This window comes from Equus asinus, chromosome 9, assembly GCF_041296235.1.
Source record: "Equus asinus isolate D_3611 breed Donkey chromosome 9, EquAss-T2T_v2, whole genome shotgun sequence".
NCBI classification, from domain to species: domain Eukaryota; kingdom Metazoa; phylum Chordata; class Mammalia; order Perissodactyla; family Equidae; genus Equus; species Equus asinus.
This window is the reverse complement of record NC_091798.1, coordinates 13628981-13648080: the sequence shown is the minus strand read 5'-3', so window position 1 is coordinate 13648080 and position 19100 is coordinate 13628981. Positions and strand designations below refer to the sequence as shown.

Below are 19100 nucleotides of genomic sequence, written 5' to 3'. Positions count from 1 at the left end.
CCTGGGGAAGAAATAACATCAAATGGAAACCATTAAATACATTTGCAGTGGGTTTAGGTTGATGAAATTTCAAAGGAATGCAGGGAAGATAAGGGAGTAATGAATATAGAGCACTTAAGATTTTCTAAAAGGGAAAGAAAAGATCAGAAGTCACTGAAGGCAGTTAGAAGTTGGCTCAATTGAGGGCAGGGTCTGTCCATCTTGACAGATGGAAAGAGGCCGATGGGGCCCCAAAGTAGCAACCAGAGATCTGTGTTTGTGTTCCAGTCTGCCTGGGTGCGTCTGGACAAGGAGCCAGACTGCTTGCTGAGTTTGTCCTTTTTCCCTGACTTTCTAGCTGGGTGACCCTGGACAAGTTACTTGACCTCTCTGGGCTTCAGTTTCCTCATCTGAATAATGGAGATCACAGTATTGTCCGTCTTGCAGTGAGATGAGGTAAAGTAGTTAGCAGGGTGCCAGGCTTTCAGTAAGCACTCAAAATGTGTTAGCTATTGTTGTTATTACCATGAGCATCACATTCACATAACACAAGAAATAGGAGATTGTAAGTCAGTAAAAAGGCTTGAAGAAATAAAAGGATAGGGAAAGCAGGCAAGAGGCTCACCTGCAGCCAAGAGGTAAAGGGAGATGCTCTCTTCCCTGCCCCTGAGCATCAGGAAGAAAACGCCAGATGTGGGGGAAGGGTTGGATGGTGGGGGAACTCAAATCTAGCAAGAGACTGAGGTCTGGCTGGGCTTGATGGAGCATGAGAACTTGTCTCCATAAAGTGTGTGCCCTGGTGGAGGCTCTGGTGGCAGAGGCTCTGCTGGTGAGCTCCACATGGCTGAGAATCGGGGATTAGCCAAAGTGCAGAAGGGAGTTGGGCAGAGAAAGCAAGCCAGCTCTGGGTTATTCATCGGGGGTGCCAGTAGTCACTGAAAGCACGTTGGGAGGGGAGGAAACTTTGTAATAAGCACGTCTTTATTCTTTTCCTTGCCCTCCCCCACTAGGAATCTATTTTCCTTTCGTTGGTTACATTAAGAGACAAAGCACAGTTAAGTTGAATTTAGCGAAGATTAATAGGTGCTTGTGAATGAGCGTGAGTGATCATCCGCTTTTTCAGCCACCATTTATTTAGCATTTGCTTTATGTCAGGCTCTGGCTAGGTCCTGGAGACACATAGGCTCTTCCCAAACCCCAGCCTCCATCTCCAGAGCTTCACTGTGTGTTGTATCATGATTCTCAGTCGTCAGAATAACCCACATGAAACTCAGAAATTACTGATGCCCGGGCTCTATCTCAGACCCACAGACTCTCCTGCAGCGGAATTCAGCACATGTACTTTTCCAGAATTGCATGTGTCACTTTTATGTTCACATCAACCTGGAAAGATCGGTGAGAGAAGCTTTCACATTTTATAGATGAGGAAATTGAGGCTCAGAGAGGTTAAGTGATAAGTGAAGTCACATAGCTGGCCAGTGGAGAGTTGGCACTTATACCCAGAGCTGCTGAATTCAAAATCCCAGGGCCTTTCCACTGGGCCATGATCACCCTCCCAGGTATGCATGGATGTAACTCTTAAGTCTATGCCAGTTAAAGGATCTGAGAATGTAGGTGAAACCCTTGCCTACCACAGCAAATGCTTGAAAAGCATCAGCAAGTCCTACACATTCAGTGACTTGTATTTAAAGTTAAAGTGGGCAGAACCCTGTAAATGTTACAACCTGGATCACCATGGATTTTCCCCAAATGCAGATAATGTGGCTTCTACTGCACAAGCACCTCTGTGGTTCCAGTTTCCATCACATAACCCAAGTTCTGGGCTCCAGAAACACTGCCTCCTCTATTTGTCCCTCCAACATAGAGGGCATGGTGGCTTCCTGCCGTGGCTAATCTCTGGGTTACCTTGTTTGGCGTCTCAGCTTCTTCATCACCCTTATAATCAATTTCCTGCATTAAACTCTCTCCTTATTCCAGGTTAGACCCCGACTCTTACACAGATGAGGAAACCAAGGTTCAGAGAAGCTAAGTAACGTAGCAAACATAGCACACTAATTCTTGACAGAGTTAGTATTCTAAACCCAAAGTGTCTGATTCCAAAGCTGAAGCTCTTAATCACTGATTTAAGGTGGTTAGTGAAACTCCTGGAGCCCAGTGCTAGCTGGTGATGGTGATGGAGATAGGATAACGATGACTACGGTGAGGATGATGACGGTGCTGGTGGGGGTGGTCTTGATGATCACCATGTCTAACCAGTGTTGTGTGTCTTTGGGAAGAGGTGTGCAGATACAATGTCCCTGTTGTCACCCTGATGTCTCTGACTGTGTTACAGGCCTTCACCTATCACCACATCCAAGAAATCATGGTCCAGTTGCTTCGCACGGTGAACCGGACGGTCATCACGATGGGGCGGGATCACGTTCTAATTGTGAGTAGATCTCTTCATTTTGTAAACGTTTCAGACTCTTCAGGGTCAAGGAATGGATTTTCTGGAACACCAGATCATGTGGAACACCAAACGCCGATCCTTGCTTTATTTTGGAGTACAAGGGTCAGATTTTTCTGTTTGAGCTGGGGGAACATGAGAGTTAATTCAAGTTGCTGAAATGAAACAAGACGTAGGACTTGTCTCCCGTGCTGCGTGTACCCGCAGGATGGGATGTCAGTGGTAAAGATGGAGAGGTGAGAGGAGCCTTTTGTGAGTGGGCAAGGCAGAATGTTCCAGTCCCATCCACCAGGGACCTTTCCTTCTGGCCTAGAGTTCAGCATTGCCCAATGTCAGGGTCCTGTGGGCTTGGTTTTCTAAGGGGCTTCGTTGTGGGTTAACTCTGCACATTGACGTCCATTAATTCAAGGTCACTGCTAAGTTCTGGGTTATTCTTCTGCGCAAACACAATATTCCAAAGATCAGGAGATTCCTGCCCCCTAGTCTGATTATTTTCCCTCTCCAGACACAGAGCCCACCTCTAACCCTTTAATCTTTGCCCATCTTACTTTAACCAAAGGCCAAAAAATTTGATGCTTACGGGGGCCAGTTGCCAACATAAATCAGTGTGTCCAACAGTGACACTCCTCTGCTCACCCTCACCTGTGGTTTCCCATCTCACTCAGAATAAAATCCAAGCCATTGCTGAGGCCTGAAATGCCCTCTGCCCTCTCTCATTCCTGTCCGTGTCCCCTCCACACATAAAAGCTGACCCCACCTGCTGTTCCTTCCGCTTGGCCAATCTCTCCCCCTGTTCGGAGGGCTTGTTCCTCCTGTTACTCAGATCCTGGCTCAGGTGTCGAGTAACCAGAGGCTTCCCTGCCCGGCTGCCCTGAGTACCACACCCAGCATCTCTCTATCCTCTTCCAATCTCCACCCCTTGCTTCTTCTGTTTCTTAGTACTTATCACCACCGGAAATAGATATGTCCCTCTATTTATTTGTTTATTGTCTGGCTTTCCCTGCGAGAATATGAGTTCAGAATGTAAGGATTTTTGTCTGTTTTGTTCGTTTGTGTCTCCAGGCCCTGCGCCCGTGCCTGGCCTACAGGGGGTGCTTGAAATATACTTGTTGAATGAACGGGTGAGTGAACGAAGTGTAGCAGGCAGGGGCTCTAATAATTAAAGAGGACAGGTGCCCCTCAGCTCGGATCGACACCGCGTGGGACTGGATCATATAGTTGCCAAAACTCCCAACTTCTCTAGAGAAGCTGAAAACCTCCATACTTTATGTGAAATTTCCTGATATTTAAGTGTTGGCAGCTAATTTAAAAAAATATTTATAAATACTCTATGATCCCCAAAAGCTGGATTCAGCTTCCAGAAAGTCAGTTTAGGAATCTCTGCTTTAAACTGGTGCAGTGCGGGCCAAGTGTGGGCATGCTGGTTGTCGGTACACTGTAACGCTGCTTCATGGATACAAAACGTAAGGTGCTGAGGGTTAGTCTAACGGTAGCCGTGCAAGGGTTTGATCCCTAGAAGCAGCAGAGTGTAACAATCTGCCTTAAACCCATTTGCTTCTGTCTCCCCATGTCAACACCTGCTGACCTAATGCATACGGTGTCCACTTAAAGGAGCAGCCACATCCGCACAGAGCACCAACAGTGCCAGGTGCTCTTGGGGCAGAGAGCTATGTAAATTGGTCTCTCTTGTTTGTCTCACTTACCATCCTTCTACCTTAGAAGTATCGTCATTTCTTGTTCAGTTACAAGTTTCCGTATCCATGGTTCCCATAACACGCCTTAGATAAGCATGTTATGACCTCCCTAATCTTTGTTCCTTCTCTTTGGGGCCAGACTTAAAGATGATCATCAATCCATTTGGCTCATTTTGAATACAGCAGGATCTGAAGTCTCTGTCTTTCCTTTCGAACAGTGATTCTTTAAAATAGTGCCCTCTTCATAGAAAGCACCAAATAACTAGTGTCTATTATTGTTTTCCTTTCTAGCTGGTACAATGCCTCTCTCCGTCCCTTTGCATTATCAACACAGGCAAGTGAGCACAGTTTGGCCCTCGTTCACTACAGCCAATTCTCTGAGCCTTTTATCTGATGCTCTGCTTGGTTGCTTGCCTTTACAACACACATTCCTCACCGCTGCCCTGTTAATCTTTGCCAGGACACTCCCCTACTCTAGAACATTCACTGGCTCCCCACTGTCTGCCAAATTAAGTCATAATTGCATTAACCTGACCATTCTCAGCTTCTGCGATTTGACCACAACCAAATTTTTCAGCCTTTTCATCTACTTTTCTCCATCCAAATATCCAGCCATAATGGATGTCTGGATATTGCCCAAACATGCCTGGCACTTTTTCACTTTTATGTTGCTTTCTTTGTGGGGAATTCCTTTTTGTGCTTCTCAGTCTGTTGAAATCCTACCTACTCTTCAAGGTCCAGCACAAATACATTCCTTATCAAGCTGCCCGGAATCTCACCAACCTGAGTGGGAGCTCCCTCCTCTTCTAAATCACACGGCTCTCTCTTCCTTTTTTTAAAAACAGTTTATTGAAGTATCATTTCAATACATTAAAATTTAACCTTTGTAAGCATTGTTTGATGAGATTTAGTAAATTTATACAGTTGTGCAAATATCACCATGATTCAGTTTAGAACGCCTCCTTCACCCCCCAAAGTTCCATTTCCAGTCACTTTCCATCCCATCCCTAACCACCCCCTGACCCCCGACCCCCAGCCCTAAGCAACCACTAATCTACTTTCTGTCTCTATAGATTTACCCTTTCTGGAAATTTCATGTAAGTGAAATCACACAATTTGAGGTCTTTTGTGTCTGGCTTCTTTTCTTAGCATAATGTTTTTGAGGTTCATCCATATTTTAGGATGTATCAGTACTTAATTCCTTTTTATTGCTGAATAGTATTACATTATATGAATATGCCACATTTTGCTTATCCATTCTCTAGTTGATAGATAGTTGAATTGTTTCCAACTTTTGGCTATTATGAATAATGCTGCTATGAACATTCACACACAAAGTTTGTGTGAATGTATTTTAATTTCTCTTGGAGTGAAATTGCTGGAACATATGGGAAGTGTATGTTTAAATTTATAGGAAACTGCCAAACTGTTTTCCATAGTGGCTGTACCATTTTACATTCCCACCAGCAGTGTTATGAGGGTTCTGGTTTATCTATATCCTCACCAACACTTCACACTGTCAGTCTTTTGGATTGTAATGATTCTAGTGGATTTATAAAAGTTCTAGTGGTATCTCACTGTGGTTTTAATTTGCATTTCCCTCACGACTAATGGTGTTGAGCATCTTCCACGTGCTCTGCCTTTTTGAGTAATTTTTATCTGTGGGTTTGCCGTACATATCTTCTGTCTTGTAGCATGAGACTTTGAGGGCTAGATCTATCTGTAAAATACGGCAGCAGTAAACCTTCTTCACAGAGTTGCTGTGAGAATTAAATGAAATAATGCATGAGAAGTATTTGCATATGTTTCTTGTTTATAATATTCATTTATTTATTAACACAGTATTTTATAAGAACTTCTTATATTCTCCACACAAAGACTCAAAATGACTTAGGCATGATCTGTGCCCTCAAGAAAACCAAGGCCTCTTCCCTAGGCTGTCTCTCAAGTATCCCAAACCCAACTCATCACCAGCCTCCTGGAGCCCACCCCACAGTCTCCCTGTGCTCACTATCTCTGTCCATGGTCCCGATTGCCTCCCTCTCACTTACCTCCCTGCCACTTCTAATATCCACTGAGTCCTGCTGTTTTCAGCACATCTGGCCTCAGTCCCTCCCCACCTGGCTCCCTCCTTTGCTCCCCGAAGCCCTGCACACTCTCAGTCGTCAGGCTCGTTGTAAATAGTCTGTTGCAAGGTGATTTTCTGCTTTTGTGCTCTACGCCCCTACATTCTGTGAACCCCCTTGAGAGCAGGGACCATGTTTTACTCAGTCTCTTATCCTTAACACCCAGCAGGGTGCTTGGCATACTGTGGGTACTCAATAAATGTTTGTTGAGCAAATGAATGAGTGAAGTACTCCTTGAAAATGCTGTGCTGTGTCATACCTTCGTATTTTCGTATATGCTCTTCCCTCAGTTTTCTTCCTCAACGAATGCTTTTTCTGACTGTCAGGAACCCTCATCTCTGGGAGTGTGGGAGCAGGGTAAAGATTGCCTGTCCAGACTTTGCTGCCCACCGGGCAGGTTCTGGGAACCTTGCACAGCTTCTGAATTGCAAGCTGTGCCATTAGTCTCAATGGCTCTCGAGTTTGCTGGTATAATTACGACAATGAGAGTGTGGAGAGGCGGGGGTACTGGGGGCACGCAGCGACACACCTCAGGAGCAGGAATGGGGCCGACCAGAAGGAAGGAATAAACGGCCTCTTCCTAAGCTATAGCTCCATTTTCATAAAATGGGCCTTTCCAGCAATTCCTAGAATAGAATTATCTCCTCCAAATTAAAGAAAATGATGTTGGAAAGTAATTACTCAGAGGTCAGTAGTCCCTGTCTCAGTGCTGAAGGCCCCAATTTAATTTCAAATTGAAATTTGACAAGGAGGAGAGATCCCCATTCCAACCATCACTTTTAATTTTCCAGATATGATTTTTATTGGTTAGTTTCCATTGCCTGGAAACATTAAACAATCAATATTTACGGCAAACCTCAGACATGTCTGGTACTATTTCTGAAATCCTGAGAAGGCCTGGATCAGGTCGGGGGCGCTGGTTGCTCTTGTCATTATGTGGGATTAAATAGTTACATTTTTTTTTTCTTATTTGTGAGTAGGAACATTGTGATAAAAGAAGTTAGCTATTAAAATTACAGGAACCACGTGCCTAGGATAGATCACTTCTTGCACATAGTGCATTTTAATTCTCATTTGCTGGAAATAAGCATTGCTGATTTTTTCTGTAGATTGCCTCCCTGAACAATGAAGTGTTGATCGTGACAAACGAGCAAAAGGAAATTTTACAAAAACAAAAGGCAGAAATCTTTTACATGACTGCTGCCCTCTCTTCCTCTCTTTGCACAGTCTGATCTGTCAGATACGTGTTTGTTTACTTAAGTTACCAAGGACTTTGACTTTGATGATGTGAAATGCAGCACAGGTTGGTAGAAAGGACATTTTGGAAAAGGGAGAACAGGAGAAAGTCTCCACACTCATTCTGCAGGGACTCAGGTCTGTGACTTTATGCCAATTTCACCTCTCCAGACCTTGGTTTCTTGTGTGCGATGAACTCTTTTTCATATATCTAAGTTTCCTGGTTTGACCAATGCCTTTCCTCTTTCCTTATCTCCCAAGCTCCTGAGTCAGGGACAGAAAATAGATTTTGCTCCACGTGCCAACTCTGGCTGCCTGTCGCACTGCATTGAGAAGGATTCAAAGGCTACATCATGGCTCAGTGGGAAGAAGTGATGAATTGATTAGTAATGTCTGTCATAAGCATAGTATCGGAGAACAGTGATGTATGCAAGATACTTGCAAATCTTATGTATTGACTGAAATCATTGGTGTTTTTTCTGGCCAGTCCAAAAGCTCTTGTCTAGCCAATATTCTCTTCCACATAGTCTTGGTTCCGTTAAGAAGGCTGTGGTGTAAGAGGAGAAGAGTAACGGAAAAAACCAATCAATCATCTGAGAGCTTACATTTTACCAGGGAACGGTTCCTACATACAACACGTCAAATTTGATCAAAGTTGCAAAGATGCACCATGATGTTGTGTCTGTAAGAAAGGGAACATGCTACCAATTAAACAGTGACGCCGTGGGTTATTATTGCATTGATTGTAATCTTCGGAGACGTTAAAATATAAAAAGGAAAGTTTAACTAAGAATCCCTGCCGTGTGAGGAGCACATCTTTGAGTCCTCACAGGTAATTATCATCATCTCCCATTGTTCAGGAGGATAGATTGACTGAGCGTCAGAGGATGAAAGCATCATGGCCAAAGTCACACAGCTAGTAGCAAGGCGGGACATGAATGGGATTTCAGGCGACAGAGCGTGTACACTGTGCTGTCCCGTAGGTCTCAGAGCAGTGTGAGGAAAAATTTCCAGGCCTGTTTGTGCAGGTGAGGGGTGTCTCAGGGCACGCTCCTGGCCAGTGCACCCTGCTGCTGACTGCTCTGGAGATGGCTGCCCCCCGTCCAGCCTCCCCAGCACCGGAGACGGACAATCCCATAAGCACTGCCAGAAGCTCTTGGAAGGGGACCGATCTAGTAATTTTGTTGAAATTGGGATCTAGGTTTTATTTCGGATAGTTAAAATGAGCCTCTGGGTGATATATTTTGGGCCTAATTACCCTGGTTTTTGCAGAGGAGTCTGTGGAATGATTAAATAAAAGTAAATGCAGTTGGCATCATACCGGCTCCAGACGTTCAGAGCAGTTTGTCCGAAAAGGAAAAAAAAAAGAGTGGAAATTATCCCATCCTCCACTGCTTCACCTCACAACAGCACTGAAGACTCCAGAAAACACCCGAGTCATCAGAGTCAGAGTTTTTAAGCTCTGATTTCACTTTCCAAAAGGCAAATGGCCCGTGTACGTGAGCACTTTCTGCCACACTGTGAGCCCACAGACTCATAGCAAAAGAGTTGGTGCCAATCCACTCAACTCCGTCCCATGGAGAGCAGGGTGAGGACAGTCTAGGACATGAGGAGGTGGCGTTCCCAGCTGGTAGTGGTTGCTTGACTCTTGACCTTCACTCAGAAACCCAACAACTTGTTAAAAACAATATTTATAATAAAGCTATGATTTATTGAGCAGATAGTCTGTCCTGTGTCCCAGGCAGAAAGCTAAGCACCTTACGTGTTTTACCTCACTTAACCTGCATCAGGTACTCATAGTTATACATGAGATAACTGAGGCACAGAGAGGTTATGTAACCTGTCTATAATCACACAGCTTGTAGGGGCTGGCCTGGTGGCACAGTGGTTAAGTTCACACGTTCCTCTTTGGTGGCCTGGGATTCACCGGTTCGGATCCTGAGTGCAGACAAGGCACCACTTGGCAAGCCATGCTGTGGCAGGTGTCCCACATATAAAGTAGAGGAAGATGGGCATGGATGTTAGCTCAGGGCCAGTCTCCTCAGCAAAAAGAGGAGGATTGGTGGCAGATGTTAGCTCAGGGCTAATCTTCCTCAAAAAAAAAAAAAAATATATATATATAATCACACAGCTTGTTAGTGGAAGAACAAGGATTTGAGCTCAGGCAGTCCTGTTTCTAGAGTCCCTGCTCTTAAATAGCATATTATGCACTCCTACACTATTAATATATTAAGTTGTTCTTTAGGCATCAAATATTTTGCAAGTAATAACGGACACCTTAAACCCAGCTGCTACCCTGCCTAGACCATGGAATCTAGTGGGATGATCTACGTGGCAACTTTCAGAAACCTATAAAATGGCACAGAATGTTTGGTGGTTTTGTGATAACAAAGATATCTTTAGGATTAACTCTTCAATTCTGGTAATTGAACCATAAAACCCTATAAAACCAGAACAAGAAATTTTGGTTTACTTAAGTGTTGGCATTTATGAAACAGCAGGTGTAACAGAAGACAAAGCCAGAATGGAGACGTGGAGGTTCTAAAGGGATCCGGAGGGAGAGGGAGTCTCCTCCTTCCACATCCAGCTCCTCTCCAGGCTCTGTGCATTCTAGTTCCTAAGGGCCCTCAAATCCAGATGCCTCTCTCACCTCCGATGCCACTAGCCTGGCTCTGGCAGTGACCATCTCTCACTGCTGCCATTGCCACATTCTCTCATGAGATACACTGTCTCTTCTCTCCTCCCTTTTGAATTTTTCCTACTGTCATCAACATGGTCTTTTAAAGTAGGCTTCCCCTGGTGAGGAAGCATCAGTGGCTCTGCCGCGGCCGAGGATGCAGGTCCTGCTACCTGCCACAGCCCTCAGGGCGCCCAGTCTGGCCCAGCCTCTCTCTCCTACCTCCTACTCTTGTGCAAACTCAACAAACTGCTCTGTCAGTCCCAGAATGCTCCTTTTCTCCTCTGTGCCCTCCTGAATGCCAGTCCACCTGTCGAGAACACACTCCTCTTACCTTTCTTTTCAAGACCTTCCGCCTCCCAAACTCCTCCTCCTCCTTCAGGTCTTGGCCTGGGAGGCACATCTTGACCCACATTCCACTCAACCAAGTTCAGACCCCTCTGCTCTCTTCAGCCTGCACCTCCCTCACAGACTCATCTTACTGTTGTGAGAGCGTCCTTCCCGGCAGTGCAGAACAACGTCTGTCTTCATCACTTCTGCATCTCCAGGAAACACGGGTTCCCGGCAGACGGGATGACCTCAGTGAATGTCTGCTGAGGAATGAAAGATTTCTGCTATCTATTTTATTTCCATCCAAACCATCATTCTTTTCCTTAACATCTAAGTGTTACTTGCATTACCCTTATAAAGTGTTACTATTATGACTCTTATGTTGTGATTAGGCTTGGAGAGTAAGGAAGAGAGAGAATTGCTGTTGAACAACTGGACTGAATGGAAAGGGAACGGGGGAGTATTCATTCATTCTCTTCAGAGGATGCGTGTGTCAGTAATAATAACCGTGAACATTCCCGGAACACTTGTTGTATGACATACATGATACTTTAAGTGCATTATCACATTTAATCTGCGAGATTGGCAAAAATTATCATCCCCTCTCAAAGAGGAAGGAGCAATCAGAGGGTTTAATTCCCTTGTCCAGCATCCTATGCCTGGGAAGGAAAAAGCTAGTGTCCATACCCAGGTCTATAGGGTTCAAAGGCCACATTCTTAAGCATTTTGCTATACATGTCTAAGAAATTGTTTTCCTGAGATAAAATTAACTTAATTAAGAAATTTCCTGAGAGAAAGAGTGTGTGTGTGTGTGTGTGTGTGTGTGTGTGTGTTAGGAGGAGATCAGGGCGTGAATCAGATTATGAAAGAGGATAAACATTATATAAGAGACCTGAAATTCCAGTTGGTAACCAAAGATGGCATCATTAACTTGGGGGATCTTGCTGTTTGATATGGTAATGTGGATGGCGCATGTGTCCCGTGGGTGGGGAAGCTTTGCTTTAGTAGGGACTTTGGTAATTGCATATCAAGGAGTTGTGGGCCTAAAATATATATGCAGAATATGGATTAGTGTCTCACCTCCCAAGGAACCCGTAGCATACACGGGTAGAAGTCAGTTCTCAAGGTAGACTCCATGGGGCTGGGTCTCGTTCTCGCATGATGTGAACAATTTGAGTAAGTGGAGAGGAAGTGTTAGGGCATTGTGCGTGCGAGCAGCATTTCTCGCCTTATCTCCATCTCCTGGTCTGTGAGAACTTCTCTCATTCCTCAAGATCGTCTTTCTTCGGTGACCTCGTTGTTCTCTGTCCATTTTTCAATTACGGCATTGCCGTGTTGTAAGGGAATTTTCTCCTTGCCTATCCATGTTCCACAGGAGACTAAGATCCTTGAGGAAAGGGACTGTGTCCTATTATTGTTGAGGTTCTTGTCCGTAGGCCCAGGTCTCAGCGTGTAGCAGGAGCTTATCCAAGCTCTGCGTGTAAATGAATGGAAAGAACAAACTAGTTGAAAGTACAAATTAATGTCTAGCTTTAAAAGAATTGATATAAAAAAACAAGATGACAAAAGATTTGTTTCATGTTAGGTTTTCCCTTAGGATCTTTTTTATATAAAATCCCCAAATACTTTACTAGCCCTGTGTGGTAGAATTCCTTTAGACAAATTAAAGTTTGAGAGCTAGGGCATTAAAAGAGCTGGTTTTGTTTTCCAAACCTTCCTTCTGTTCCATGATGAACCACAGAGATGGAAATTATGAGGAAATACGAGGTTCCTAAACTTGTTAAAACGGCTCCTGCATTCTCCCTGGTCTGCCAGTCCAGCAGACTTTTGCTCTGAGGAGAGAGTGCTTCCACGTAACACATGCGCTGCGGCTGCTGCCATGATGCTTTCGCACATGGCTCAGGAACCCATGCCTCGTGGTCCTGCAGGAGGTGAGCTTGGGCCCTGCAGAAGCTGAGGCCCATGCTGGGACCTCCACTGGCCTCCCAGGGGCTCATGTTGCCAGCACCATGAGAGGGCGAGGCAGAGATCAAGTCTGGGAATTGTACAGCGAATACTCGGAAGTGCATGACCAGTACGTCCTCATCCTAATGAAATTGCTTCCAAATATCTCAGTGCCTTTTGGCTTCTGTTAGTGGAGCTGGACAGATCTGATTTTGAACAAGTGATTTTAAGTGTGTTCTTAAAGGTAAGACTCCACGGTATCTCCTGTTCTATTTCCTGGCCCTTGGAGGATTTTAGAAACGTTAGGACTTTGGAATGTCTGCCATCGGGCCATTGACTGAGCACGCTCATGCCCAACATTGCTTTCTAAGGGCTGTGGAATTGGGGCGCAAAGTATGGAGTTTGACAGGATTTTATTGGCTGGGAACTGGTCCTCCTTTTCTCAGGGAGTGAGGAGGCCTTATTTCATAACCAGACGGTCTCTTCACTTCACAGTTCTGCTCTTCAGTTTTCTTCTCTGTAAAATGGGGCTAATCATGGTTGTTACCTGTCGATCCCATGGTGAAAAAGGGAAGAAGGGCTTAACACACAGAAGGCCCTTGGTAAATAAGAGCCTTTATTGTTCTCCTTGAGTGCTGTGGCCTCTTACTTTGACACAAGTGTAATGGATCAGATTACAACTATTTTATGGCCCTGACTTGGGAGCTCTCCTGGATTTGTGAAGTAACATTAAACTGTTGCTGTGGCTGGGCTGTGAGTAAAGTCCCCTTGAGGTGAATCGGCCACAAAGGCTTGAATCCCAGACCAGAGGAGAATTCCATCAGGGAGTGCCCTTCCCTGGGACTGTTGTTGAGGGATGGAGCTGCCGGTGGAGAAACCCTGTTGGAACAGCTGCCAGTGAAACAAGCCGCAGGTCTCTGGTCCCTGTAGTCCCTGCCTAGGGCACTCGCTTTTTTAACTGACTCAAAGGAATCAATTCTGCCAAATGATCCTTTAAAATCAGCACTAAATTTTCTAGATTTATGCTACATTCATACAGTGATGCATGTGTGCAGATATTAAATATTTATGATGTGTTTTAATAACATGAGAACGTTATATGACTTAAATATAAAGGCTTACAGGAATAGAACAAGAAAAACAACAAGAAAGTCATCAGGGACCCTAAAGGTCAGGGAAAGAAGAAATGTGGCCGTGGATCTCCCAAGGGCAGACCTGAGGACGCTGGTCTGAAGCTTAAATTATGCTGGTATCTTCTGCTTAAAGGACACGTGATTTGTACATTTCTGTAGTTTCACCTTTTCTGAAATGATTTTGCTTCCCTTTTATAATCAGGAAAAAAATGCCTCAAACACTGTTTCTTTAAAAATAGGAATTAATGAGGTGCTCAAACTTACTGAAGCCTTTTCATGTATATAATTTCTCTTTTCTTCTAACCAGCCTGTGAAGTCAGAAAGGCAAATGGTTTCATTTTAAAGACAGAGGTGGGGGACGGAGGTGAAGGTGCTTGTTCAAAATTGTGCAGAAAATCGGGGGCAGAAGTCAGGACTCCTGGCCTCGTCCTGATCTGTCTCTCTCCTCCCTGGACTGTTTTGCCTCTTAATGTTTTCATCTCCATATTTTCTTCCAACTCATTCAACAAACATATATGAAGCATTTACAGCATCTCAGGCAATGTGATAACCACTCGGAGGGGCCCAGAGCTGCAAATGGCAATCCCATCCCCCAGGACTGTGCTCCCTGGTGGAGAAGAGAGTGAGAAACTTGCAAAAGAAGTGCCAAGATAATATAAGCAGCAGCCTGTACAAAGCCCCGTGAATCCTCAGAGGACAGAGTGACTGATCCCATGGCAGGGGCAGGGGATGATCAGAAAAAGTGACAGAGAAGAGGTGACATTTAAATTGCAACTTGCTGTGTGGCTTAGGAGTTAAGAGCCAAGCTCCTAAGTTCAGCAGACCTTGAAAGAACTCTAGCCTTCAACCACTTCATACTTGTGGACTTTGACAAATTGCTCATCTCCCTCCAAGCCTCGATTATTCTTCTGGAAAATGGAGGTAATCATAAGCTACTTTGTAGTAACTTTTGGAGGAATAAATAAGATAATGAAAGCAAAGCGTTTAATAATACCCCATTGTAACTTCAGGAAACTAGAGCCTTTATTATCATGATTAGTAATAGTATGGCTGCTATTCGTTTATTCCCCAAAAATGAAAATTATTTCCCAAGGTAGGTAGGTAATGGAACAGTGTCCCAGGTAGATGGAACAGCATATGCTAAGTCACTGATGTGTATTAGTCCCTGACTTTTTGGAAAGTGGTAAGGAGATGGGTATAGGGGAAAGCGGGGTAGTAGGAAGTTAGGCTATACATATTAGGTTGGAGTCAGATTGTAAGGACCCTTGTTTGCCATGGGAGAAGTTTTATGCTCTAGGATGGTGGGGGTGGAGGGGAGTGAGATTAGAGATATAAAAGCCAGAGAATGACATGGCCGGGTGTGTCTTAGAGAGATCCCCAGGCGGCTGGGAGGAGGCTGGATCTGAGGGAGCTGGAAAACGGTAAGGGAAAGCAGACGTTGAAGGCCAGTGCAGTGGTCCACGTGGCACAGACAAGGGCTCCTGATGTGGAAGTCTTTCGCTTCAATCCAACAAAGACTTCCTGGACTTAAGACTTTACAAGCTGAGGAAAGCGATTCCTACTCTCAGGACATTGAATGTATAGTGGGGAAAGGGGAAGAAAACTAGAAACAGCTATAATTGGGGACAAATAATCATCACAAGAGAGTAACAAGGACACCATTAAGAGGGTCAAGAGGAGAGGGTGTGATGTCCAGGTGGGCGAATCGAGAAAGGGCATGTGTTCCTCCTGCCTGTGGGGTGGGTTCAGTGTGCTGGCTGGAAGAGCCCTCTGAGCCACTCTTGCCTTCAACAATTACGTGACTCAGCGCATTTGGCTCAGGAGAAAGCAGACTTTTTTGTCAGCATAACCAAGGGTGTCACAACACTGCGTGTGCTACCTGGAAACCAAGCCCAAGCACCGAGGAGAGGTCGCCGTGTTTAGCTGATGATTGAAAATACATATATATTGAGGTTCTGCCAGGAGAAAAAAAATTCAGGTTTCATCTGAGTGAAATTTAATATAATATAGTTATGGATTCTGAGAATTTGTGAAAGCCATTCATGAATATAGAGCTTTTATTTGCTTTGTTGCAAATAATTCTTTGGCGTGATGCTTATTGTCTTTTCATTTTCATTGTGGTATCCAAGGCAAAATGCTCTGCCCAAAATGCTTCTTTAGTTAGACAGACCCTGTCTCCTTTAAATTGCATTTTGTCTGAAATGGACTGGGTCACATGTAATAAATTCTGGCATTTTAATGGAAACATTACAATGAAAATAGTTAACAATCTGCTTTAATTTCAAAACTAATTTTCTCTTTCATATGGTAAGGCAGTATCTTGGTAAAATGTGCAAAATGCATTGGGATTTAATTATGGTGGCAATTTGTTCTGAAACAAGGTTAAGCTGGGCTGTCACTATTCAGGATAAAGGTGTTGCGGGGGTGGTGGTAGGGCAGGATGGTAGTGGCTTGATGTTCCTGGGTCCTGAATGCCGTGTGGACCACAGGGGAATTAGAAGCCCTGGGCACATTAGCTGCTGAAGGCTCTAATTAGTGGAAGGCTGGATGCTCCTGGGTGCACAGACAGAGCCTGTACCCACCCATGTATCAGCCCCATGTGAGGACTAACAAAGAAAAAACTGGAAATCATTTCTTCGTGTCTCTCCACTAGCATCTCATTCATTAACTTAGTCTTACAACAAATATTTGAATCCCATTGAGCTAAGTGCTGGAGACACAAAGGTGAGCAAAAATAAGCAGGGTTCCTACCTTAGGGAGATTATAGGCTAACAAGAGAGAAATACATTCATCAAAGAATGACACAAATATATGTACAAGGACAACTGTGCCAAGACCTTTGATGGAGGAGTCCCTGGTGTCAGTTGAGTGTGTTAAGAGGGGTATTTGGTGTGGTCTAGGGCAGTGGTGGTGGTAGTCATGGAAGGTCTTACCTGGGAAGTCCCAGCAGAGCTGGAAACTGGGCAGAGAGGATGGCGTGGTGGGGATTACTCCAGGCAAAAGGAAAAGTGTACACAGAGCCTTTAGGGAGGGTTGCAGTGATGGGTCTGAGGAACTCAGGGTGGCTCAGTGTGACTGGAGAGCAACAGCGCCCGGGCCTGTGACGAGAGCTTCCACAGGAGAGGCCTGCAGGGCCTTCTGGGCCTTAGCGACAGACCTGGTCTTACTTCCTAAGCTTATTGGGAAGCCCTTGAATAGTTTTCAGTCAGAGTGTGACATGATTCAGAGCTAAATTTTGCAACGATTACTTCACTGCTGCTTGGAGAATGTGCTGGAAGGGAAAGAGAGTGCATGTGAGGAGACCAGACAGGACGCCTCTGTGGGGGCCGGCTGAGGGAGAAGGGGGTTTGGAACAGCATGCCAGTAGGGGAGAGGCACGCCTACCTTGGAACCTGACTTAGTTGGGCGATGAGGAAACCAAGCTCTCGGTTTGCTCTCCATGGACTCAGGGTCCTGTAGGAGGCAGAAGAAAATCATAGATTTGGGAAACCACAGGAGTGGGGTGGTAGACATGATCAACAGGTGTTCAGGCTGTTAATTGGTTGAAAGAAGATGGGGAGGAAGTTTAGATGAAAGTTCCCGAAGAGGGGGTTACGACCATTAAGCCCGTCAGACATGGTTTGAGCCAAACTTTAACAGCTTTGGGTGTAGATTTGTCCCCCAGCTCTTTTTATTGTGAGCCACACTTGATTGGCATTATAATCATTAAACATCTATGTTTCTTGGAACTTAAAAAAAGAAATATGTTTTTAGCAAACAGCAAGTTGCCTCAAGCAGCTTAAAATGAGAGACTTTTCAAGCAATGGCTATATTGAGGCCTCTGCTCAGCTAACGAAGAAACTACCTGGAGCTCAGAATGGGTCTCAGGTCTAGTGTCAGTGGTTCCTGGAACTGCCCTGAGCCGTGATGTCCAGTAGGCCCTCACTCATTCCACCCCCGACTACATTGCTCCCGACGCTCACTAACCCGCGTGATTGCTGCAAACCCTGGGATCAAGCCTTCCTTAATTGTCATATGCTTAAAATGGCAGGGACCGGCTTCTTGCAGTCTTTCACTTCTCGGATATTTGATTCCATGCGTCAAGAACCCTTCATTCCCCAGAGTGCTATGCTGTGCTTTATATGCCTGTGAATTCTCCCAGATCACTGAGGACTTTGTTACTTAAGGTTCATTGTCATGGTTTCCAGTCTTAATAAGGCCAGGAGGAGTGCATTGCTTATCAACACTGCTTTTTCCCCTGAGAAAATTTTAAGCCTGTTTCTGAAAACCCACTGCAGCCCCATGAAGGCGTCTTCTGACCTCTCTCCCAATTAACTTCAATCAATAAATGAATGAACATGCATTTATTGAGCACCTGTTGCATACCCTATATTGTACTCATGACTTTCTCCCACTTAATTATCAGGACTCCCTTGTGAGGCAAGGTTTATACGAAAAGGAATCAGAGGCGCTCAGAGGTTAACTTTCCCGAGGTCACCCAGCAAAAAAATGGTAGCGGAATAATATCAAACTCAAGACTTCTGATTCTTTGTCCAGCTTTTTTTCCCCTCTAAATTGGTAAACAAGCTGGTTTTAGAGGGCTCATGGACAGTGTAGGAAAGAAATTTGAAACACACGATGGGAAAGTTGTTTTCTTTTCAGTTCTCTCTCAAACATCCCAGTTAGTCAAGTAGAAAATGTGTTTGGTGTCCAAGGGGCTTTAGCATGTGTTGAATATTTGCTAATTTCCCTTTTTAACAAAGAGAGCTGGACTCAGACTTAGCGCCTTCAACACTCCGCAGTCTCTAGCAAGAATTTAATAAAATTATTTTGATTTCATCTTCCATTTTTGGAACCTCATATTGGTTTTCCTCATGGTGGTGATATAAAGTTGCCTTTTAAGGAAGAAAATTATGGGAAAAATAATTAAAGAAAAATATTGAAAAATTATAGTTCAGGTGTGAGGGCAGAATAGTGATGTAAATAATAACTGTGCAGCCACCTGCATGAGGCTGCGAGCTGCTCCCCATTCACGCAGCCTCCCCTGCTCCCAGGACGTGTGGGCCTTCGTCGGGTCATTGTGGCGCTGAGTTCTGAATCTGTTCTTTGCTTATTTATTTCCTTGGGAAACATATAGAGGCCATTATAATGACAACTGTTGCTGTCATTAGGACCACAGAGAATCATTCTTAAGTTTAAATTTTACAACCCAAATCCACCCAAGCTAGTAATAGAGTCTTAAAACCTAGGAAAAATATTTAAGTTTATTGCAAAAGATAATATCCCATTTAAAACATTTTAGAAATTTACAAAACCTTACATCAGTACATAGTTTTTAAGAAGGTGCTCCACAGATGAGCTGGTATTCAGTTCCAAGTATAGTGAGTATGCATTTTTTTTTTAACTACAGAGAAAGCAGCTACATAAACTCCTGCAACTTAAGTTGATGTATTAGTCTTTTTCCTTTCAATTTTATAAAAGTAATTTTTGCTAAATTAATATCTCTCCATAAAACCATATAACCTCAAGTACAGCATTTCCGTATAGTATCACGGT

General features: G+C 44.3%; 1 protein-coding gene across 1 annotated transcript in view; it reads left to right on the top strand.

The window, feature by feature from the left end:
- Nucleotides 1–19100, top strand: part of DOCK2 (dedicator of cytokinesis 2) — a 406061-nt gene that overhangs the window by 173977 nt on the left and 212984 nt on the right. The window contains exon 27 of the mRNA XM_014850884.3: nt 2312–2407. Coding sequence (XP_014706370.1) covers nt 2312–2407 — 96 coding nt within the window. The remainder of the gene's footprint in view (nt 1–2311; nt 2408–19100) is intronic.